Source organism: Ylistrum balloti, unplaced genomic scaffold (genome assembly GCF_031769215.1).
Source record: "Ylistrum balloti isolate Yb309-2 unplaced genomic scaffold, AGI_CSIRO_Ybal_v1 Utg370928, whole genome shotgun sequence".
Lineage (NCBI taxonomy): Eukaryota > Metazoa > Mollusca > Bivalvia > Pectinida > Pectinidae > Ylistrum > Ylistrum balloti.
The window spans coordinates 603,508-629,936 of NW_026782525.1; the positions used below are offsets into that span (position 1 = coordinate 603,508).

Below are 26,429 nucleotides of genomic sequence, written 5' to 3' on the forward strand. Positions count from 1 at the left end.
ACTTCTCATAAACAAAATCCTAGTGTCAGTGTAAAGTGCTGTGCTGGAACGTCTAGTGAAATTCCCCTTGTATTTTATCATGGACCTCAATGTTTATCTTCCTTTCACTCATATCATATCCTCACTTCATCAATTCTGAGATGGAATCTTATGTCCATGTTCTCTGTGTTATTCCCCACTTACAATCCAGATCAGCAACATTTAATAGCATACATTGAACTTGACCAGTGATGTACAGATTTGCAACTTTCTTGTCAAGGATCATACTCATTTGTCAAATTGCCACAATATAAAGTATAAATGTATTTAATTTCATGGTCTAAAAATCTGTCAATAATGTGCAAGTGGAATGATTTGCTTTGTGGGCATTTACCTTTACCAGGAAAGTATTATTCTGTGAAATTTATTGCCAGATTGAACTGTTGTGCATAGGTAGTCTGTGTTAATTTTCAACTTTTCATTTTTTTTTCTACATCTGACTATACAACTGAAACCCTATGCATGATATATACAGGTCACTGTACATTTTCAGCTCACGTGCTACAAGCAACCAAAGTTTTTGTTCCTTTCAATCACAGTATGCATGTATGGTATCGCAATGTACTCCCAAGAGAGATTCAGAGTTTTATGCATTCTTGCTACCTCCTATTTGGCATGTACATTCAAAATAGATCATAGATCCGAGTCTATTTGCAGCATTGTTACTGAAATTGTTTACAATATTTTTCACCTTGTTTTGGAGACTTAGCCACAAAGCTGTTAAGTGAAAACTGTTGAAAGATATCTTAATTCAAGATGTACGTATCTGACACTCCTACAGACTTTTTTTTTTATCTTTTTCTTGTGACACTTTCATGAAACTGAAATCAGAAATAGCAACTTGTTTTTCTGAATAGAAACACCATATTAACCAAGATCATATATAATTGTTAGTTTCTCCTATTAACAATTTATGTATCAGTAGAGATAAGCAAAGTTGGTATTTTACCAATAATTTTTACCTCTGGTCATTTGACCCATTAAACTTGTATTGTCTCTGGTTACCCAGTCACTTTAAGAAATTGAAAACTTGACTTTTACATTTTTGACTTGATCCAATGAAATTTTGCATAAACTTTCTATCACCAAACAAGATCATCTTTTTTTTTGTTCGAAAAAAATTACTGTCCTACACAGACCTACTTATGTGGTGAAATTCAAATATTGTTTGATTTTTCTCATAATTAATACCAATTTTTATTTAACAATGTGTTCATCAATTACCATGTTACAATTAATAATTGGTTCTACTTTTAGTATTTCAGAAATCTTTTCAATACCTGTTGATTATGAAATTCACAATTTTTCTAAAACTTCCACCCATAGAAAGGTGTCTGTGAAATTGATTAAGGTGTTTTAGTTGAAAATGTTCGAAAGTTTAAGGATGCAAGATGCTGGACAAAAGGCGGTCGTAATAGGTCACCATGAACTAAATACATGTACTTGGTAACATGACCTAGAAATAAGGTCACAGCAACTTAATTGCACTGCACTGCAGACTGCCTTTGGGTGGTGCATTTATTTTAGATTGATCAAATATATCTAAAAGTCCAAATATTCTGGATTGAACAAGATTGTGTTACTATCGAAGATTGTATTAGAAGATGACTCCATCAACAACCACATTTGACAGGGGGCATAATTGAGCACAAAGACAAAGGACTGTTTTAAAATAAGTTTATTCATATTTAGACCAGAGATGAAATTGCAATGAAAACACTACATAATATATATATGTTAATTCTACAAAAGAATTTTGGCAGCGAAAAATAGCAAGCAGAATTGATCCACTGAAGATTTTAATGAAACTTTAAAAAGCACCATTTATTTGTACATTCATATAAAACAAATTTTCAACACATTCTTTAACTTCAGGGGAAAAAACCCCCAAAAAACTTGACCCAGGTATAAGTTTTTTCCCTTGGTTTTGTTAAATATACTTTAGATAAGGAGAATGAAGAAAGGGGGATAATTTTAATTTGGCAATTGCTGCGAAATGAAAGGAAGATTGACAAATAGGAATATGTAATCTCAGCACCAGGTTATTTTTGTCACTCTTGACTAGACACTGGACCAGTAAACAAAGTTTCAGGTTGGAATCTTAGGCAACTTCAGCATTAACTAGCGCTGGAGGCTTACACACTGGAGTAGGCCTAAGGACCTAAGAAATGATGTAGGTAACGAATAATTTTAAGAGGTGCCTTTAAAAAAAAAAACAAAACAAAAGACACTTCCCCTAAGTATTGGATCAGAAATGTAGTAAGTAAAATTTGCATTAATTTAATACAGCTGATTATTTTCTGTTGATTGTATTGTACTGTTCAAATTCCCATATACAAAGTCAATCTTCCTTTCCCGAAAACAACTGAAAGACCCACCAACACATTATCATCTATGAAGAGTTGCCTGAAAAAGATAATAAAGTTTTCTTCTCCAAGAAGATCAATTAATACACTTTGAACAATAAATGTGCAATTTACAAAGTGACTGATGTACACTAAACCCTTTCTGATCTCTTCCTACCTGACATAACTCAATCTCTTTTGACTTTATCAATGAATTACCAGCTTAAAATAACCCCATTTAGACTTTCTAAACTAAAAAAAAAGGTGTACAGCAATGTATTTTGTTTCGTGATGTAGGAATATTTTGTGGTGCCAGATTCTTTTTCTTTTTACTGCTGAAATCCTTCAATAATCCATACAGATAAATTATACATGTAAACAAGTGACAATCAGTACTGACAGCTCTCAGATTCTTACTATATATATATATGTAACTGTTATACCAGTTTATATTAACACGACACTAAATCAATATCACCATGTATAGCTGACTGTTTTGCACATTTATTCCCCATAAATGTATTGCTAAACTTTTAATGATATTTCCAACTTAGTTTTAGACATAGGAGTATCTCACTTCTGCTTCAGAAAGTAGTTCTTGGGCATACATAAACAGTTTGGAAATTAAAAAATAGCATTTTTTAAAAAGGTTTTGAAGAGAGAGAAAATACAGACACATTGCATTATGTATCAAAGCACATTGATTTTTTCAATGACATGCAAAGCACCTGTACATCAAAAGCACATGCATTGTCAACACAAGCACACAAGTATACCAAAGTAGTGTGGTATGATACATGTGGATAGACTGCCAGGATATCTGGTAGCTGGCTGGGAGATCTGCCAATAATGTGAATACTCTTTCAAATTGGACATCAAGAGTTTTTATCAAGAGTTTTTACTGTAGATCACGACACATCTACACCTGACGATGATATAGGCCAAGACAATTTAGAGACTGCAGTGTGTATATCATCAGGTCCAGGGGAAATCTGTTGCTAGGACACCATATCATCAACTGTATACATTTATTCTACACAATATGAAGATAAATTCTCATTCTTGGCACATCCTATATCAATAATATCTGGTAAAGTTACAAGACCAAATTCTCCAAGTGCTTTTCACAATTCATATAACTAATCCAGACTTAATATTCAACTAGCATACAGTACCAGATGCAAGCTGTATCTTGTGTAAATTTTCTAAAGGTGTAAATGCACTCTGAAAAATTGGTACTTCTATAAAACTAGAAATTGTGTTTAAGGACTAAAACTGGTTAGGATATTTCGCTGCTACTTGTAATATCTTTAACGTCTTGAGCCAATAACAGTTATAGCCTACAAAGTAACATAAATAGACACCCACAAATGTAAATACAAGTACAACAAACTACAGGTAAATTGATAAAATATAAAAAGTAAGAAACCTTGTAAAAGGTGATGTAAAATCATTTTAAAAAAAAATCATACAATTTTTGGTCATAGAACAATATTTCATATCACACATACATCAAATATTTCAACTTTTGGTCATTAAGAGGGAAAAGATCTGATACACCTATTGCATTTTCAACTGACAAGGGAAATGTTCTGGTACTTGTTCATGAAATAGGTATTGTATATAAAGTGAAGTACCAGGTTTCAATTTTTTTATGATCTCATTTGTAATGCATCTAATTTACTAGATTTTGACATTTATGCTTGTTCTATGTGAAACAGAAACAGAGTGAGAATACATTTCTGTATTAATTGAATAAAGAAAGGACTTCAAACCTATTAAGTCCAAAGAACTTGCTTGCTTCTAATGCTAATTGATTTTTTAAATTAGCAATCACCAAAGAACTGATACAAATGTACCTCCTGTTCCAAAATCACCCAAGATTTCGCATTTAAGAAGGTTTTTTTTACAGATTTGTATAAGGTTCTTTAACATGTTCACTATACTTTCAATATACCTTACTATTAAAATGAGCATTTCTTGAATATTTGTTTTGATCAAGATTGCAATTTCTATTTCATTTAGCATCAAAACACAACTACAACATGTACAAATCTTGTCAGAATAAATATGTCTAAGAAATTTCTGAAATTTGATTAAATCCCATAGGAAACATAATGTATACATGGTTTAATTACTATACCAGAACATGGTAAGGTACAGAATTGGGTAAACAGTGCATACTCTCAAGATATTTCCAATCATATTGACACAATATCATTAATCATAAATTCAAACTACTTTTTGTAATACACCAAGTAATCAAGTAACAAAATCAACACTTTTTGTCTTCAACTTTCTGTCTGACCTCTTCAATAAAATGTAAACTTTTCAAGAGATTGTTTAATATGTAAAATTGATATTCCTCCACAGCCAAACTCTTTATATTAGGTACAATGTTATATAAATATGACAACCTTCTCAGCTCGTAATATAAACAGTGGCAGGATATTGATGAAATCTTACTGGCACTGATCTAAGCCTAGAGTCCTGTACATGAGCAAATTACCCTGTTTTTACCTACATGTACATTATAACAGTAAACACAACCATTGTTTATTCCAGTTATACAATAAGAATTATAAGTTTGCCCTATATCAAAACATATTACATTGTATTTACCTTAGATGTCAACTTCTATAACCAGCCAACATCTGTAAGATAGCCAGGCTTGTACAAAGTCAACTTGAAAAACAATTCAAAATTGTAAGTGTTTTGTATAAGTTTAGTTTATCATATTTTAGTATTTTTTTGCAGTTGAAATGTTATGTACTTTCCTAGAGCTCTAATATTGTCACCAGAACACATGATATATTACAAGTAGGTAATAATTTTCATTGGGTCTTATAACTATGCTTTAAAACTCAAAATCTGCTACCAATACAATTTACCAGGTAATTAAATCTATTCTAAATAGGTCAAAACTCTACCAAAGGTTCTGACATTAACAGGAAAGTTATCATGCTAGTACTGAAACAGGTATCTCTTTGAGTAAATTACAACACCTGCTAATTCATATCATGCAAACATCATGTGAGCACCTATGCATTTTACTTAAAGCTATTTTTGTAACTCTTTCTGAATTCTACATTTGAGACTTATTTCCAATCCAAATGGAAAAACAGATGGAAGACTGAAAATGAAGGGAAACATGAACATCACAATACATTGGACACAATGATTAAACTATATCCAAGCACCAGGCTACATAAGTATGATGTCCCTACATGTCACTTGTATCACCATTTTATTTTGAGGAAATCAATGAGGCTACAAATCTCTCTTGCAAATCTTTCATGTTTTTTTTTTTTTGTAGTGCATGAAATTCTTTGACTTTTTGATAATTGGACGAAATTTAGTCCATTAATCAAACAACATCTGGTATATGAAGTCTTGTGTTACAATTTTTCTTTGTTAACTGAAGTGACCATGAATTAATAAAGGAATTTTACCACTACAAGAACAGTTGTTTACTTGTCTACAAGTTTCAGCTTACTACGATACCATCATCAGGACCAGGAAGTGCTACGATTCCAGAAATTTAAAGCCTACTACTACATGACCATCATCAGGATACAAGTGAGGTACAAGTAGGAAATACATACTTATATAGAACTTGGCACATCAAATTATACTTCTGAAGAGACAGAAAACAAAAGTTGTGACCCTGCAATTTCAAAAACAATTCTCATACATCTGTATCATCAGAAGATAAAATAGTTTTGAGTTTGATTTTTTAAATATATTACAATCTATATACCATGTTGTATTTATAAGCACTCAGCATTTGAATAAATACATATTCATGTATTCAATAAAATATCTAGTATACTACACCAACTTCATGAAGAAAATGAATTCTAAATAACGCCTTCAATCTGTGAGGCTTTATGTCACAAATATATAAGATTAACCGGTTCAAAATTTGGCACCAAACACTTCCTGGTGTAGTTTAGTGAATAATTCCTCTTCCTCTAAATTATCACTTATCCTCATCTTCCTCATCATCATCAGATGAGGAGGAGGAGTAGCTAGTCCTTCTTTCAGGTAACGGTGTGTCCTCAGGGAGAGGAGACGACCTACATGGAGGCCCCTCTGGGGACGAGAGTGTGTCCCGCCTTTCTGGTGATTCCCTCACATTCCTGTCTGGAGTCTCCCTAGCACTCCGATCTGAAAATTCCTTCTGACCTTTATCAAAGTTGTCTTTATGATCTACTGAACCAAAATCTGACTGTCCTTCACCAAGTGGATGTTTTGGCTCTCTCAGCGACAACCTTTTATCAGCTCTACGGAGACTGTCCTCACGAGATTGCACATGTTCACGTCCTGCTCTCTGTATCGCAACTGTAGCTTCCATGTCAATCATTGCATATTCAATAGTATTAGATTTCAAAGACTTCTGAGAAACTTTTCGAGATTTCTTAGAAGCCCTGGTATTGGATGAATGAGAAAGATCAATTTCTGCATAATTCAGTTGAGGTTCAATCAGTTCTGGGGGTAGAGACATAGAATAATGTGGTGATGATGGTGGGGTCATGTCAATGTTCATGTAGGTTCTGGGAGGACTGAACCTCTCGTGGATTCGTGCCGACACTGAACTATCGGTGCGAGTAAATTTTGGCACATTCGGGGACTCACGTTCCCGGCTATAAACACTTGTTTGAGATGGTGAACATGACTCAAAAGTGAACACAGTGTCTCCAGATGGAGATTGAGGGGTCTGAGCAGGACTTGAACTCAGACTGTCATTGTGTGGGCGACGGCGTTCTACCATTTTATACTCCTTTCCTGAACGTGGTCGTAGCAGGGTAGAGGCTGGACTGGTACGGACACCACCTTCATCACAGCTGGGCAGACTGCTTTCTAGTGAAGACATAGATATAGTATCATCCTGTTCACAGTCTTCCTCCACTTCCACAACAAGCGCCTGAAATTTATCTTCCACCACGGCTGACTCAGATTTCACTGTAAAAGAAAGTTGAAAATATTTTTTCTTAACTTCTTTCTACACCCCAAATATTTTCCTATTTTTTTAACTATTACACTGTATTCATCACGTCATGTCATTATTTCATACTACATTGTACTGTTGCACTATTACTTATAAAATAATTCAACAAGTATGAAATGTGAAATACTATGTTTTTAATAAAAGTATAGTAAACTCATGATGGGATATAGCACAAAGAGAAATATTTTCTATAACAATATATAGAGAATATTCAATGGTTTCCTGTTTAATACCCACATATCATTTCCCTATATAAAATAAAGTGAAAGTTGCCCCCTTCCCTTGAGGACAAAGTGACATGGTGGTTGTGAAATACACAACTTCGACAAAGCACTTTGAGACCTTATCATTCATAAGGTACTATTGATTTTACAGTATCTCAGCCTGGAAAAGAATATTTTTGAGATTTGAGAAGCAAATAATCCCCTTTGAGGTCTTCCTTTCAGGCCCATGGGTAGGGTCTACAGGCCTTTTTTTTTTGTTTTTTTTTTGTTTTTGTTTTTTTTTACAGTAGTTGTGAGACATTTTAATTCATGCAGAGTTTTTGATTTTACAGTGCTGGATATCCCAGTCTGGAGAATAAAATTTTTGAAATGTAAGTAAATTTTGTCCTTCTTTGACCCCATCCTTCAAGAAAAAGTGTTCAAGAAAAGTCAGAAAATATTAAGATGTGCTTTGACTTCAGAAAGTTTTATGTTATGCGTGATAACAAGACAAATGTCGAATTTGCTGCTTTACATGTTTGTCTACCATTTTCTGTTGTCATCTGGTAAGAATCACTTATAAAACTGTTAATTATCAAATCAGAGAAAATCTGAAATGTACAAATAAAATTTGAAGAAAAACCAACAGTTTCAATATAGTGACTAGAAAACTTTGCTGTCAAAACTACAAAGATTGTATAGCTGATATCATCACTGCATACACATTTTTTATCCAATTGATAAATTCCTATATTTCACAGGCAAGAATGCAATTCAGTATGACTTTTTTTGCTGCATTAAACAATGCTGAACATGAGAAAATGGAGAAAAGGTAAAGGAAAAGTACTTAAGGGAAAAGTTCTGAATTTGATATCTTAATTGTGACTTCTGATTAAATGTCATATACACAACAAAAATCTGTTGTTTTTAACATACTGAAATACACTTGTAATATGACGAGTTAAAATATCTACATCTTCATCTTATTAAAATGAAGAACTTGAATTGTACAGACAGAATCAACATTCACCAAAGCTCATGTGTTTCAACATGTCAGTGTCTTGTATTCTTACCTTCTTGTGAATTTGTTGAGTCCCTTGGGACCCATACATTCTCCTCCTCCTCCTCCTCCATGAGTGGGGGTGGAGGTTGTATCCTTAGTGTAGCTCTTGCCAACTCCTTTTGTAATACTGGGTCCATATTGCCTCGCTTGGGTGTGTCCGGTATAGTGGATAGCTTGGGACCTTGACTGGGTAAAGGCTCCTCACTATTACACACCAACGGAACACTCTCTGGCACAGGAGACAGAGGACATGGGTAATGTTTTAACTTGGGAGGCACAAAAGGTGGTAGAGATGACACATGTTTCACGATAGCTAAAGCTTCTTCCTTCGGGGACAGAGCTTTGCTTCCATCAGTTGGTAAACTTCGCCTCTTTTTGTACTCACTTGTACACTGACTTTTCACTTTATACAAATGTTGATCGTCAAAGGAGGTTGATTTTGATCCATGTTTGAAAAGTTCTATTAATTTTTCATCATCAGTTTTACTGCTACTACTACTCTCTGAACCACCAGACTCCAGTAACTTACGAGGATCTGATTTGAACGCTGTAAATACCATGGAATCAGGTGTCTTATATTTTTTGTGCTTGGAACAGAGTAAGAGCTTCTGAGCCTGTTTATCTGACAATGATTCACAATCATCATCTCCGTTTTCACTTCCAGTACTTTCACAGGGACCCCTGTAACCAGACTGAGACCTGCCACCTTTACTGATGTCATTTAGTGAACTTGAATCAGATCCAGTAAACTCATTATCACACTCCAGAAGTTGCATTTCATCATCCAGCGATAAAGCAGAAAAATAATTACCGTCCATACCCTGATGCAGTCCTCGCACCTTGTCATTTGTAGAGGGCTTTTGTTCAAAGAAACTTGCACGATTGGGAAAGCTTGAGGACCTGCGATGGTCACTGAGAGGGAGAGTGGGACTGTGGTGCTGGCCACAGGACGATGAGGATGAGTCACTGGACTGTGAAAAGACACGACGCAACTGTACTGGCTCCTTGGATGACTGATTCACAGTGCGTTCCAGGCAGCTTTCACTGGAACTGGAAGCCAGGAGATTTTCCTGGCTCTGAGACATACTTTTCCTATTGCCGGAGTTTCTCCTGATTAAACGTGTGAGAAAGCCTGAATTCCTGCTTGATCCTTCGCTGACTTTTTCTGTTGAAACACTACTGGTGGTTTTGCTTGGTGGCCCACAGGTGGAGTTCCTTGAGGGCTTGACACTGGTCATTGTGACCGTGTGCTGTTGAAAATTCATTAGGTTAGGGAAAGGTATTGCTGTATTGTCTATATCTGAGGTGTCGCTACTGAATGATGTATCTGCAATGTTCTTTGTTAAATTAAGTGTACTTCCATCAGCTGTTAAATCAACAGATTGATGATGCCGTCTTTGTGTGAATTCCACAGAATCATTTTTCTTCTCAGTCTGAAAGTTCGTCATCAAGAGATAATTTTCCTCCCTGATGAGTGATGTGTTGGAGGATGAACTGAAGGACGGGTTAAGATTTGTAGACTTAGGCTGGTCATCATCCAGTACATCCGAAGCACTATACGACCGACTATACTGTGGCCTTGCTTCAGCATGTACAGAACAACTTTGCTTGGCCTTAAAATCATTCTCACTTTCAAACAAGTTTCCCATTTCCATGTAAGCTCCTTGTGGCGAGACTGAATTCTGCTGCTGTACGTCAGTTTTACTTAAAACTTTCCTTGTTGGAAGCTGAACAACTTCTCGACTACAATCAAGTTCAAGATCCTGTTTTGACTTACTTTCCTCCTTCTCAAATCCACCCATCAGGAGATATGAGTCTGAAGGTTCCGTAGACACAGTATGTTTACCTGCTTGTCCATTTTTCTTTGGGTACTGGTACAGTGACACTGGGTCCACAACACCTTGGACATGAGGTTGTTTACGAGATCTGTGTGGAGGGAGTGGTGGGGGTCTGTCATTATCACTTGGATTCTTTTTAAGAAGGGCTGGTCCTTTTGGTGGCAGTGCTGGTGGGGACTGTTCCCTTCTTGGGAAGTCGTTTACATAGATATTCTCCTCTTTAGTTACACCTGAGACAGATCTACATGACAGTTCTGATTCTGAAGAACTTTTACCTCTGAGGCAATGAACATTATTTCGTAGTTGTCTTGGAGAACTTTTCAAATTTTCCTTATTTGAACCTGACCGCCTTGTGCCATGTTTTTTACCAGAGGGAACACAAGGAGCACTCCACGTACCACTGTCTGCACACGAGGAGGAAACATGAACATGACTATTATCAACATCACCAATGTCATACTTCTCCAGGTTCACATAAGGTAGTGGAGCAGACATTTTTGAACCGGATGGTATCCTTTGGAGTTTTGATACAAGATTTGGACTAAGTAAAGTGTTTTCTTGATAAAATGAGCCGTGATTAAATGAAGGAGGTATATTTTCTTGACGTCGGGAAGACCTGTAGACCTTTCCAGGAATAGGTGGTGGTTTATTTCTATCTCTTCTACTTTTTCCTCTCCTGGGATCGTCATGTTGACAGCCCTGATAAATAAAGTATAATCAATTATGTGTTTCTAAATGAATGAGAATACATAAATAATCAAAGTACTAGAAGTACTGTAAACAATAATTTCTATAAAGTGCAATCACATGTTTATTATGAAATTTGATAATATGTAGTATATATAATCTATGAACATTGTGCTCTTTTACATAAAGATACATATAAAGGAGAGAAGTGAAAGTTAGCTTTAAAGATACCTGATCTTCCTTCATCTGGATTACACAACTGTCAACTTCCTAAGCTAATATGTTCAGTCTTTAGATTAATATCATTCATCTACAACTTATGATCATTTGATTCTAGCCAGCTATTTGCCAATAAAATACATTCTTGCTAAAATTTCACCTTGATCTTTGACAGTAAGTTATTTAGCCATGAGACATTTATGATAATTTTCACTGTAAAAAAACAACAATTCATTGCTCTCTTATGTTATAGGAGTATGCTTTAAGGCCAGTTTCCTTGGCCTTGCGGTTATTGACAGGAAGTAAATTGATGATATTGATACAGTCAGAAGTTAACACAACATCTATCTAATATATCAAAACTATTACACATACCATATGCTGGTGCAATACATTTACAATTTGGAAAAATAATCTGACCCCTGAGACTTTGGTTCAAGGTCATTCATCTGAACCAATTTGATAATCCTTCAATACAACGTTGCTTCTGGTCAAATATCATCAGTCTTGATGTGTAGAAAATGATTCATTTCAAACTCAATTACAAAATATCTAGAAAAAGAAATGTTATACTGTTGTTTAAATGTTGATTAACAAAAAGTAATAATCGATAACTACAGTTATAATAATTGATTTGATATTACACTTAAAATGGGCTAAAACAAGATATCCCTGTCAGAATGTCAGAATAATTTGGACTATCTCTATATATAAAAAGTTGACAGAATGTCAGAATAATTTGGACTATCTCTATGTATAAAAAGTTGACAGAATGTCAGAATAATTTGGACTATCTCTATGTATAAAAAGTTGACAGAATGTCAGAATAATTTGGACTATCTCTATATATATTTGAAGTGCTATTTATTTTGAATACCTGATCTATTGATAACAACTACACTCAAAAACTTTGTCAGCTACACTATTATAATTAGATACACAAGTCAATATTGAATAGTTATGTCAAAATATTGAGGAACAAAATGCCTTGCTTCCAAGGGACACATTACAAAGAATCTGTATAAATGGATTTTAATATATATGTATTAAATATGTATAAAGTTTTATAAGTTTCGATGTGTATGTATGTGAATGCTTCCTCAACAAACACATTAATGTAGATTCTACTTCTATTTGATCCTCAATGGTTTGTGATGGGAGCCTCCGACGGCATTTATGATTGAAATTAATGTGACAATGAACAGGATGAGTGATTAATATATGTAAATATACATCAATGGAATTAGTACAATGATTACCAGGTTAAGTTCCAATTATCAATTGTGATATCTTACTTTGATTTACAATATTAGCCTAGACTTCCACTAGGCTTTTGTTTCCGAAGCCAAGAACTTTATTTCACAACTTCCGTATCTTTTTAAACAGCATTAACATTATGCTCATTACTCAATGGATTATATGGAACATGATGTATAAACATTAAACCAGCGAGTAAAAACTAGAGATCTTCTACATGTCATAGATGAACAACCTGGTATCCGATCTCCAGTGTGACTACATGTACACAAATGTACTTACATTGTCAGAATATACAACTAGGGACCAAGGGGAACCTATATATGCAATCTGAGAAAGATCCATCAAGTACTTCCCAAGAAATGTGATAATAAAAACTGTTTATGGACGGACGACAGACCATGGGGCAGAGCAATGTGAATAGACCACCATCTGATGATAGTGGGCTAATAATGCAAGATTTTAATATATAGGATATATAGCCATATGTGAACACTTTGGAGGTTTAGTCTCTTCTCTCACGGGCATTTCAGTATATTGTATAGTGATACAACAGATCGAGTGTTTATTCAAAGCATCCCAATTTGTGATAATTTCTCATAAAACATGATTACAGTGAAAGTAGAGAATGATAAATTTCTGGAAACGGCAATGTATTTTGATATAGTTTTGAATACAGAACTCTAGTTTCAACTTTCTGTTGATACAATTTTCACAACATGTTTTTCATTCCAAGTATTTCATATGTTCTATAAAATTTTATAAACTTACTACAAATAAATTGTATCAGAAAAGAATCTTGTAAATGGTTATAGTAGTATTTTTAATCTGGATTTGCATTAAATGATCAATATGAAGCCTCTGTGAGAACATAAAGACTATTGGCAACTTGGCTATTTCCTAGAAATGACAGCTGAATGCAATCTGTTGTGAAAAGTGTCATATATAGAAAACTAATTAAAACCAATAAACATTATCAGACAAGATTTTGAAGTGAATTTAAAATGTTAATTTCAGATCTGGTGTCAAGTCAGAGATAATAGGGTCTGCTGTTTTGCTCCAAATAGGGTTAAACTGCTGGTATTAACAGGATCGCGAGACGATTTACAGGATCAAGGAAGAAAAGGATCGTTTTAATCATGTTTATGTCATTTTTTCTTTACTTGAAATGGTCAAACATGAAAAATCACTAATTATTTTTAACAGCAAATTAAAACAAGAATAGATAAAAACATTTCTTGCACATGTATTTTTGTCATGCAAGACATTAACCAACCAAATCATGTAAATTGTCTTACCGACCCAAATGTGTTTATGTTCACGCAAGTGCACCCATAATATTGCTGGACATGGGGGCTGCCATTATATACATAACAAGTTAAAATTAAGCCAGTATAAATATGTGTGTTCTTTATAAACTGTAAGCTGTTTGGATATCATGTTCTGTGCCTAAATGATTTCATGTGTACTCGCAAATGATAATAATAAAGGCATGTGACTGAATGTTATATATAAAGCAGTTCATTGGAAGGGAACACTTGAATGCCAGTCATACTGGATTGTCGCCCTTAAATTGAACCGGAAGTAGATGCCCTTTAAGTAAAATAGAAAACCTTATTTGGTAATTGCAGTTAAGCTTACTATGGATTTTGACAAATTAACGTTAATGCTTGTTTACAAATGATAAGGCAAACTTACTAAACAATATTTAAATCAAAATGACAAACCTACTGGTGTATGCCCCTAATATTACATCTACTGTAGTTTCATAGATATGTATTCAAATACTTTCTCTTTGTCTCCTAATGAGCTTACTTCTCTACTTTGAGTAACATGATGGTCCCTTTGACTAATCATATGAAAAACATGGTCATGTTATTCACTCTGCAGTACATATTTAGGAGCCTTGTTAATCACCTGTATTTCTGTTTTGCAGAAACCAAAATGTGCTGCCAAATGTTCTTCAGAATCAAAATTGATGAAATTAGGTAAGCTATTGTGATTTAATCATGTGCATAAGTTTACAAATTATAATCTTGTACACCAATCACTGTACAGGACTGTGAGCACACCTGGCATGAGTAGACGTACAAGATAGTTCTATTTATAGCTATATACACCATTGCAAGTACATATGGTATGCTATTTTTGAACACAGATGAAGTATTAACATTTTTAACAAACAGATGCCCCTATCTATAGGATTATTCTGTTAATGAATGAATTACAATAAATATGGATGAAACGGATATGGAAATCTACCTGTAACATTTCATCAAGTAATGAGATTTCCTGTTGTAGACCTCTTTCTTCCCTCTGTAGACACTCCAATGCTTCTTCACGGTCCAGTTCCTCTAACTCATCAATGTGGTCAGGAACTGAACAGCTGATATTCCTATATTTGTCATTAAACGGAGAGTAGGCTCCATAGCCACACAGAGCTGGAGCACTGGCCGACACACTGGCTTTACAACCAAGGTAAGTTGGGGACGACTCACAGCTGGCCAGACTCAGACTAGAGGACGAGTGATCCAGGTTGTGTCTATCATCACACATGCGAGGAGAATGATGTAATGACTCCTTGTGCTCATGTTTCGGTGATTTTGGATTGTCTACCTTGCGTATACGCCTGGGTGGCACATCATACAGGGCCATTAGTTTCTCTCGTTCCAGGTTTTCTATACTCCTCAGCTGGCTGTTATAGTTATAGTTGGCAGCGTAGCCAAAGTTGGAGTTTGTGGTCCAGCCTGAGTTAGATGTGCTGAAGGAGTGTCGCCAGCCTCGGCTGTCATAAGAACTTGGAGAGGAGGGCACGCTGTTCTTGTACAGGCTTCCACTGATGGACTTGGTCACAGGGTCCAGGTAATCACAGTTCTGGGATCCTGTTGTAGACAAATACTTTTATTGTAGAGAGATGTTGTTAAGTAAACAAAGCTTACAGAACAGCTTCAATCATTAAAATTCTATGGTAGTTACATCCATCATAATGATACCAAAACCAACTCTTAATGGGCACCTGTTCTGATGCTATCATTACAAATAGTGCATTGTTCAATTTATCTTATATAAATGTTGGAAAGTGAAGCACTGCTTTCAGTTTTGTGACCCTTGCCATCTAACAACTAATACTCTTACCAATACTGCTCCCCTCCAATTCAAACATTTATAGACCAGGATGACCTGATTCTTTACCTGTAACCCCCACCCCCTTCCTTTCCTTATCATGTATTATTGACTTTCCTATTTTTTTACTGTTTACCTGTTCTTATTGCAGTACAACAAACATATGTAATGCTTTGTGATGAGGAGATACTTTTGGTCTTTAAGACAAATTATTGATAATTACAGTTTTGATGAATTACTCTGTGTTTTGTTATCTCTCTTGGTCTTTAAGACAAATTATTGATAATTACAGTTTTGATGAATAACTCTGTGTTTTGTTATCTCTCTTGGTCTTTAAGACAAATTATTGATAATTACAGTTTTGATGAATTACTCTGTGTTTTGTTATCTCTCTTGGTCTTTAAGACAAATTATTGATAATTACAGTTTTGATGAATTACTCTGTGTTTTGTTATCTCTCTTGGTCTTTAAGACAAATTATTGATAATTACAGTTTTGATGAATTACTCTGTGTTTTGTTATCTCTCTTGGTCTATAAGACAAATCATTGATAATCACAGTTTTGATGAATTACTCTGTTATCTCTTGCTGATACTTCACTATTGACTAAAAAAGACAAAACTTACTGCGTTTGTTTGATTTTCGACAGTTCACTGTCTTTCCCTGGCTTGCTAATTGGAAAATCTCTTCTAATTCATCAACCTGGTCACTTTGCAGTACATGTACCCCTGCTCCTGTCATAAACAACAAAACAAATATGAGGTGACAACAAACCTATTCCTATTTAACGTTTCAGTACACTTGGCTACATGGAGATCTTACATATGCTCATTGTCCATTCCGATGACCTTTTCAGGTCCAGGTCATCTATTATAAGCCAATAAGATACCATGTAGCTTCTCTCTCAGATAACATTAATCTAGATTATTTTTATCAATATAAGCCAATAAGATACCATTAGCTTCTCTCTCAGATAAAATGAATGTGTATAATAAAAAAACAAGACAACAAAATTTGATCAACAGATCTAACAATTAGAGAGGATTGCAATCTTCAATTTTGTCAAAGGCATTATCCTCAAACAAACACTGATATCTCTGGCATGGACACCGTCATATTCACTTTATTTCTAGTATGCATGCCAAGTCCAAAAATCTTCAGATGTTTTCCAGTATTTACATTACATATTCTCTGTTTTACTATTTAATGCATCTTGAACTGGTTCATCAATGTAGGACACTATGTCATTGGAGGCTCTGTGAGATCATAATGTCAGGATGACTTATAATCAGAGTAAATAGGTAATGACAAAGTCAATAAAATATCTAATTTAAGGAATTAGAAATAACCATACTGAGATAACATCTACTGTTAAGAGCACTTATATATGAATCTCTTACAACAAAGATATTGTCATTATCAACACTGAGGAAGATTATATGCAGTGTCAAATTTGTAAACCTTGTGGAATCCCTCTTTTGTATATGCCAGAACTTACATCAATGAGTTAACTTTTAGAAAAACAATAATTCAGATGAGAATTTAACATCATGTTTTAATTACTGTCCACAGTTAAGAAACATTGTACATTATTTGAACAATTTCAAATGCAGCAAAAAAAAAAAAAAAAAAATCAAACCTTTTCCACATCTGGATCCACCCTCAAATACAAACTTCCCATCAAGTTTGCCAAACTTTCGAAGGTCGGAGATAATCCAGGAGGCAACCATTTTTGGTGGACTATGCTGGGTGAGACAGAATTTTGGTCCATGAATGTGCATACGCATCTTCTCCAGTGGCAGTTTACTCTGAGGAGGCACTCTCTTAAGGTATACATGCAATGGGAATTGATTCTCTGAAATATGAAAGTCAAAATGGTGTCATAAACATTCAAGACAGCCATAATAAAGTTGGAAATCAGTCCATAAATATAAGTATTCTAGCTATAATTACAGTGTTGACAGTTAATTAAGAAATATTCAAAATATCCAACTGATTCAAAAATATTCGAGCAAGCCATTACATGACAAGAAATTTGTCAATATATCTGATGTTCTAGATAACTAACTATACAATTAAATTTCAGATGCATGCCAGAGAACATAAAAGAATGCAACAGGTTGCTATTAAACTCGTCTGTGGAAATCAAATGTGTGATGAAATACTACTAAGTGTTGCTGACTATTTTCATGGGTCGAAATTTTCATCATTAGCTTTTAAAATGAATAAATCAATTCATATTTCAACGAATTTGAAATTTTGCAATCCAAATTTGAAAGGACATTGAATACAAAATTACAAGGTACCAAGAAAAAGTGAAAATATTATCCCTGCAAAAATAAATTTTTATACAGTATTTCTCTCAGAAAATTATTTACCTTCTCCAATGGCTGTCCTGATTTTGACCTCAAATTTGATGAGTGTCTCTCTATTTTCAAAAGCAAAGGTAGTGATTTGTTTCTGACAGATGATGGCGAGGACATTGTTTTCTTTGTCCTGACTGAAACCAGTCTCGAGGCCATAGAAGTCCTCCAGGTAGAAGTCATGCTTGGCGCTTTCTCCCTTAATGGCATCCTTCACACATTTGTACAAAAGTACCTGCATACGATCTGAAAATAGCAAACCATTTACCTCAAGTGTCAAATATTCACAGTAAAATTTTCTACTCTCAAATACAAAAAGGTTACTTCCACCTTCTTACATAAACAAAGTGCAAATTCATCACAAGACTGGTAACAAGATTATAATGAGCAATAAGCATGGTCCTTGTCTAGGCTACACAAAGCTGGATTTCATTTAATAAGGGAAGGAAACGTGAATTATCTGATGAGTATCTATCTAAAAAGAATCTTTCGCTAGAAAATATCAACAAAATATAAATGCCCCTAGATCCCTCCCATGCTTACTCGAATCTGATCCCTTAAACTAGATACTATGGGGTAAGTTATGAACCAAATCTTCTAAGAGTTACTCAAGATATGACACTGATTCTGAACTGATATGTGATGGGACAGAGGGACATTGGTACCACATAACACCAAGTAAGAACATCATGGCCACAGTCTTTTTTATCAATTTTCCAAAATGGAAATTACTGATATAAAGCAAGACTTGTCTCAAGCTCATAACCTCAATTTTAAAGCTCTCTCTAATGTATGATTTGTTTATAAGTAGACTGAGTAATGAACTTACAGTTAATTACATCAATGCTTTATTTATGACCACATGCCGAGAGAAAAATGAAAAGGAAGGGAGTAGGTGTGTATACTCAGGGAGAAGGAAATTACTTAGTAACGACTTAATTATAGAAAATTATCATGTAATCATACAAACAAGTTAAAGTAATGGATGACATTGATGAAGGAATGCTGGTCTCAGCACTTCTATAGTTGGTGTCTGGTGCAGTCTCAGCACTTCTAAAGTTTGTGTCTGGTGTGGTCTCACCACTTCTATAGCTGGGTGTCTGGTGTGGTCTCAACACTTCTATAGCTGGTGTCTGATGTGATCTCACCACTTCTATAGCTGGTGTCTGATGTGGTCTCATCACTTCTTTAGCTGGTGTCTGGTTTGGTCTCACCACTTCTTTAGCTGGTGTCTGGTGTGGTCTCACCACTTCTTTAGCTGGTGTCTGGTGTGGTCTCAGCACTTCTATAGCTGGTGTCTGATGTGGTCTCACAGCTTCTACTGTTGTTGTCTTGTGTCATCTCACCACTTCTATGTCTGGTGTCTGATATGGTCTCACCACTTCTATGTCTGGTGTCTGATATGGTCTCGCCACTTCTATGGCTGGTGTCTGATATGGTCTCAGCACTTCTATGGCTGGTGTCTGATATGGTCTCAACACTTCTATAGCTGTTGTTGTCTTGTGCTGGGTGTCTCAACACTTCCACTTCTATGTGGCTGGTGGTCTAATATGGTCTCACCACTTCTATGTCTGGTGTCTGATATGGTCTCACCACTTCTATGGCTGGTGTCTGATATGGTCTCACTTCATGGCTGGTGTCTGATATCAGCACTTCTATGGCTGGTTTCTGATATGTCTCAACACTTCTATAGCTGATATGGTCTCAACAATTCTATAGCTGGTGTCTGATATGGTCTCACCACTTCTATAGCTGGTGTCTGATATGGTCTCAGCACTTCTATGGCTGGTGTCTGATATGGTCTCAGCACTTCTATGGCTGGTGTCTGATATGGTCTCAACACTTCTATAGCTGGTGTCTGATATGGTCTCAACAATTCCATGGCTGGTGTCTGATATGGTCTCACCACTTCTATGGCTGGTGTCTGATATGGTCTCACCACTTCTATGGCTGGTGTCTGATATGGTCTCACCACTTCTATGGCTGGTGTCTGATATGGTCTCAGCACTTCTATGGCTGGTGTCTGATATGGTCTCAGCACTTCTATGGCTGGTGTTGATATTTCAACAATTCCATGGCTGGTGTCTGATATGGTCTCAGCACTTCTATGGCTGGTGTCTGATATGGTCTCAGCACTTCTATGGCTGGTGTCTGATATGGTCTCAACACTTCTATAGCTGGTGTCTGGTGTGGTCTCAGCACTTCTATAGCTGGTGTCTGATATGGTCTCACCACTTCTATAGCTGGTGTCTGATATGGTCTCAACACTTCCATGGCTGGTGTCTGATATGGTCTCACCACTTCTATAGCTGGGTGTCTGATATAGTCTCAACACTTCCATGGCTGGTGTCTGATATGGTCTCACCACTTCTATAGCTGGTGTCCCGTCATATCTTTGCATTAATTTTTTTTTTTTTTACATATTTCTACCCTGATGATTTCCCTGCCTAATCAATTAGACTTCTACCTATGGGGCAAAAGAACTTCCCAATATCTGCCTTCTGAGAATAACTAATAAAACAATCCAATTTTTTCATCATTAATTGCAGTGTCCCTATCTCTCTAGTTCATGTGTCTGCATTCTCAATAGCTATTAAAACTGTGTCTCAGGTCATCACTAGGTTATATTATCCATATTTACATCACATAAATGCACCTGCTCCTGTGCAAATAAGCATTCTTGACTGGTCAAATTTCTGTAAAGTAATTGTAGCCTTGACTTTGGAACCCTGAAACACAAACTCAATGAGGTGTTCTCAGAATATATATCAAAATGCCTCCAGAAACAGGTCCCTAAAAGAGTGACTGAACTTGCGGCTACTTTTTAATAAACATTATGGCATTTATGAAATATGACAGGCTTCAAACCCTGAAAAACATTATACATTACAATCTTTCACGGAGGTGTAGTCATACATGACTTCACTTAAACCAATATCCCTTAAATGGCACAAAATTGATGGATGATTTCTGGAAATAGTAACAATGACATTGACCTTGAACTTCGAAAAAATGAAGCCATTACATCAAGAGTGATGATATCAAATCTGGATGGAAGGGAATGTCAAACAACAGGCTGCGACAAATTGGCAAAACCATGCCCCTATCTACCATAAAATGGTGGGTGTCTGGGCACATAAAATTGAAATCAGATACAAGAATGTTATAATTATGTTTACAGTCAGTCTACAATTACATGTATTATTAAGTTTAATGTATATGTGTATACCTAGCCTGTATCTACTTATGTACCTCATTGTTAGTACGCATGTTTCTTGTCTAAATACATGTGTACCTATAGCTTACTTGTATGTAAGTGCATGTGCTATTATAACCCAGCTAGTCAACTGAATTTCAATTTATATGTAATGATTTTTTTCATTCAAAAAACATGCAAGCACATATTCATAATACATCACAGCAGCAAACTCCAGCTGGTCTCCTTGCTCAGCAAAGTGCAGAAAGACCTACACTACATAATCGCAACACTGACAGATGTAAATTGTTTATTATTGTCTGAAACACCAACAATGTTGATCAAAATTCTATTTATGTAAGGACTGTTCTGTTTATTTAACATTCAAAGGAGAAGAATTGTATCTAATGAATGTGTCCTAGCCCAAACAAACTTTGGTTTAGCTTGCCTGTTAATGTAAGTGATGAACTGACAGCTGAAGAAGATGGTGTAAAATAATCCCACCCCCTTAATCTCTAAATCCCCAATACAGATGTACCAGGCTTCCACATCTCCTACAACATAATTCCTCTGTCTGACAAGCTACTTCCAAACCAATTTTAACAATTTTCTCAGCATGACTGAAGGACTCTTTCTACTAAAACATACATCAGATGATTTTAACACTGGTAAAACAGGAAGACTTACTTATCTTAAAATATGTGTCTTTTTTTTACAGCTACACCATGGCCATGTTAGACATATTTTTTTTTTCCAATTTTTTGGTGAATTATATAATTTTATTGCTGAAGTTTTCCTGAATTTTGTGAATATCAAGAAAATTAACACAATTCTGTGTATTTAATTAAACATTGAACAATTTGAGTATCAACAGGTTACAATGTTTTATCACCATTGTTTAACATAAACTATGTTAATCCTGAAGGACATAAAGACTGGAAGTCCCTATAACCAGCTGTATCACTCACATTTTATGCACTTTTTACATTTTCATGAGTCAGTGTTCCATGTAAGTGATTTTATTGTGGTTTACAGGAGCACATTCCTATGTCACATTTGGACACATCATAGCTGATGTTAAAACATTATCATATAAAATCCTAGCATGATGACATCAGCCACATTATGTAAATCTTGAATATTTCATTGCAAATATTTGTGTATAATTAATCTGCTCTATGTGGAAGAAATTGTTTTCTAACATAAGAATCAATGTTAAATTACACCTCTATTAACAAGAAACTGTTTTCTTACATAAAAGTCAATGTTAAATTACATCTCTATTAACAAGAAATTGTTTTCAAACGTAGGAATCAATGTTAAATTACACCTCTATTAACAAGAAATTGTTTTCTAACATAAGAATCAATGTTAAATTACACCTCTATTCTAAAATGGAACATGTTTCACAATCCATGCTAGTTAGAAATGGACATAGCGACACCATGAAATGATTGAACTGAGAAAGGAATGAATGATTTATATCATATATAGGAAAGTAATTTGATATTGCACATCATTAATACAATACATTGTATTCCTTCAATTACAATATTGATCAATGCAAGGTCAGATGAACTTCTTAGTGGAATATACAGGTACATATATACCAGTATTTAAATCTTCCACACTGCATTCTTCTTGCATTACATATAAAATGATCGCTGAACAAATGAAAAAGTATTCGAAATATTTGTAAATTAAAATGGACTAGTTTAAATATAGAGCTATATACTATAACATAAATGACTAAAGCCTTGTAGCTGTCATCTTGTTGATGCTCTGCGATGACAGAACAGTGATCTAATATTGAGATATATACACTGTGGTATACATTCTGTTATTCTTAGTGCTGTGATATATTTGCTTTAAAAAATATCAATCATTGACAGCCCACAACATGTTCCTACAATTAGGTAGGTGTATTTTTCAGAATGAACATCGTAAATGCCTGAGGGTCACATTCTTGTGGTACATGTAAGTCTCCATTTCCTGTCTCAAATTTTTTTGACAGCAATATACCTGAAACATCAAGGCAGTTTCTTAAATACCAGATTTAGAAAGGTTTGTTTGTGGAGGCAGGTTTGTCGGACTCTCTGCTTGACCCACTAAACATCTATAATACGTTAGTGCACTCATTCTCCCTTGGTTCTGTGTACCTTTATCAAAAATAATCAGAAACATTTTTTGTTCGCTGTACCATAGTGACCTAGGTCTTTCTTCTGTATATTCTATTTTGAGCTCAATGAGAACATTTATATGTTTGTAGCCAGCATTGAGACAATGGTACTTTGTGGTAGCTCTTTATCCTCTCATACAAACTCCATTGTATTCAATTCAATACTACAAGCGTCTGCATGGCTGGCTTTTATCCACCAAAACCATTTTGTAGCATTAAGATTCCATTAACAAATATTTCTGATGTATGATATTTTTAACCAACTAATCTTGTCAAAAATAATGATGCTAGAAAGTGTTTGTTTTTTTGGAAAAAAGAGAATATAACTGATAATTTAAAATTTGTGCTCACTATACTATAAGATGAAGTCTACCAACAGCATGTTGTTGGAAGCCAATGAAGTCCTACATCAAACAACCATCCGGGACTGCTGGAGCCATATGGTTCTTGACAGATTGGAGTGAAATAAATGGAAACATATTCACCGCCAAATCTACAGCAGACTACACAAATTTTTGAACATCATTAAAACATCTTTCAGTTTAGGAGAGTTGGGGTCTGGTATGAATCATATGTTTCTTATTAGCTCAGTAAGTCAGTGCCTTTCTTCTTATCTAGTGAAATACCTTTCTGTATATATACTTACTGTTAAACCCTCCATGATAAATAATCATAACACAGAAAAAGAATTTATAAATGTACAGTGGTCAGAGCTCTATACAAAATCAAACCACACATATAACAGTGGTAGATAAGTACAAATTGTCTATAATTAAAATCGATCATTCATGATATTATAGTTTACAACATAATCAGCACTGTAAAGTAAAACTTTCATATTTAATATCATAGGCATTATATGGTTACGGTTAAGTAAATCAGAATTCCTAATGACGTGTGCATGTATTAACAAGGAAATGATATTGAATGAAAATATATATGTGCTTATGAATTGAAATTTGAGGGCTTTGGATAAAGTTAACATTAAGAGACAGCATGCGTGCATGGCCATTATATAAAAGTAGTTTTTATTTTTTCTCATCAAAGAAGCCTGCAGTCTGACCAATGCCTTGGTTCATTCATCATGAATACTGATCAGGCCACCCTTACATTTGAATTAAAAAGCCATATCACTATGATAACTTTCCCTACCTGCATTGCATACTAAGATGGCCTGTATGCTTATTAATGTTGCATAGCACACAAACAAATTCTATAAAATTTTATGATACAGATCTCATTAATATCGAATATGTAAAAGAGTTACTTCAATAAATGTCCATCAAAGGAGAAATTTTCTTGTTATGAGCTAAAATGAAATTTTATACATCTGATCTGTATGTATATTGGTTGCATTGTGACAGCAATAATTCTGCTCTCGCTACATATGTCAGCATATACCAATGTTCACATTGTACAGGAGTGTTATTATTGACTTATTATCAAATGTTGTATGATTGATACTTTTTAATGATTTATATATCATATTGTCAACAAATACAAGCCACAGGTATAAACATGTAATGATGACATGGTGACCTAGATAATCACTGCTCTTAAAACAGACCAGTATGACACTAGGAAAGCTTGACCTAGATATACATTATATCTAATTGTACAATCATATGTTCCCATTGTTCCTGCATGAGACATCCATATAAAAAACCATCATATGATGTAGAATAAGTTGTATAATTAACATAGTCATTGATAATGAATAACCTGTGATGTAACTAGCTAGCTACATACTGCCAGTATATAGTTTACATTGCCTATTGGAATTCTGCATGGCTGATACATGATCCTATCATGACATCAAAGACATATTTGTGTAACATTCTCACTGGGACATCAAAAGACCATACAAACTTGATATAGCCAGCAGTTTTCATTTCGAAGAGCAGATTTGGTTTGTCACTTGTCCTCTGCCCAATGAACCAAATTCCTTCATTTCATTTACATGAATCAACCTAATATCCTGAATGATTAAACTTGACAAATTAAACAGAGTTCAGATTGATTTAAACCAATAATTTGTGTATTTATGTATGACAACACCTGTACCTGTTTCTTGCTACATGTATTAACCCCTATATATGTACAGACACACACTATGAAGCTGAAAATTATTTATCATGTGCCTGATCATGTTAAGCTTACCCCCTACAACCTTCGTAATGTGCGCACCAAAGTGACATGCACAGGTGCTTTTTGGGAGTAAAAAATGCTTCCAAAATTCAGTCAGAATTGATCTCCAGGAGCCAAAAAAATTATCTCAGGATGTTTGTCTAATTTGTCAGACAAATAATATAAAAGTCCAAAACATGAGAGTATTCTCTTTGTTTTCATTTACTGATTTTTAACTACCTTCTCTTTAATCAAAGGTACTTTACAATTGAAGAGAAAAACTGCCTAGTGTTTGTGCACTTCTTGTTTGTTTTCATTGACATCAGACATATTATGGGCTTACCTTTCCAATTAACCAATATTTATTTACCTTACTCAAACCCTTGTCTTCACACTAGGCCTTATCAACAGTGCTCAGTGTTGAAATCAGAGGTACAAATCATTATCTACCTATTAATGACCAAACAAGGTAATTATGATCTCTGCGGGTTAAGTTTTTTCATGTCTCTATGTCACATCGTACATGCACAAGCTGACATTAACTGAGGCAAGCAATCAGTATACGGAGCATGGAAAGGAATCACACAGAATGTACTCTAAGCATGCATCTGAGTATTGTCAATAGAAGAATAGTGTTTCATTACACGTTTTGGTAACACAATTGCACCAAGACTATTTCCTCTTTATCATTAGAGGTATAGATATGCTTTGTAAACATCAATAAGACTGATTTAAAGGACCAAGGAAACCTGTATGTGAAATTTGAGAAAGATTTATCT

At 34.8% G+C, this 26,429-nt stretch overlaps 1 protein-coding gene across 1 annotated transcript in view; it reads right to left on the reverse strand.

Annotated features, from left to right (window-relative positions):
• Nucleotides 1–1,738: 1,738 nt before the first annotated feature.
• The window catches only part of LOC132559511 (uncharacterized), a 33,231-nt gene continuing 8,540 nt past the window's right edge, over nucleotides 1,739–26,429 (reverse strand). The window contains exons 3-8 of the mRNA XM_060224137.1: nucleotides 18,164–18,394; nucleotides 17,425–17,640; nucleotides 16,412–16,519; nucleotides 14,925–15,544; nucleotides 8,672–11,198; nucleotides 1,739–7,349 (exon numbers count right to left, since the gene is read on the reverse strand). Coding sequence (XP_060080120.1) covers nucleotides 6,367–7,349; nucleotides 8,672–11,198; nucleotides 14,925–15,544; nucleotides 16,412–16,519; nucleotides 17,425–17,640; nucleotides 18,164–18,394 — 4,685 coding nt within the window. The 3' untranslated portion in view covers nucleotides 1,739–6,366. The remainder of the gene's footprint in view (nucleotides 7,350–8,671; nucleotides 11,199–14,924; nucleotides 15,545–16,411; nucleotides 16,520–17,424; nucleotides 17,641–18,163; nucleotides 18,395–26,429) is intronic.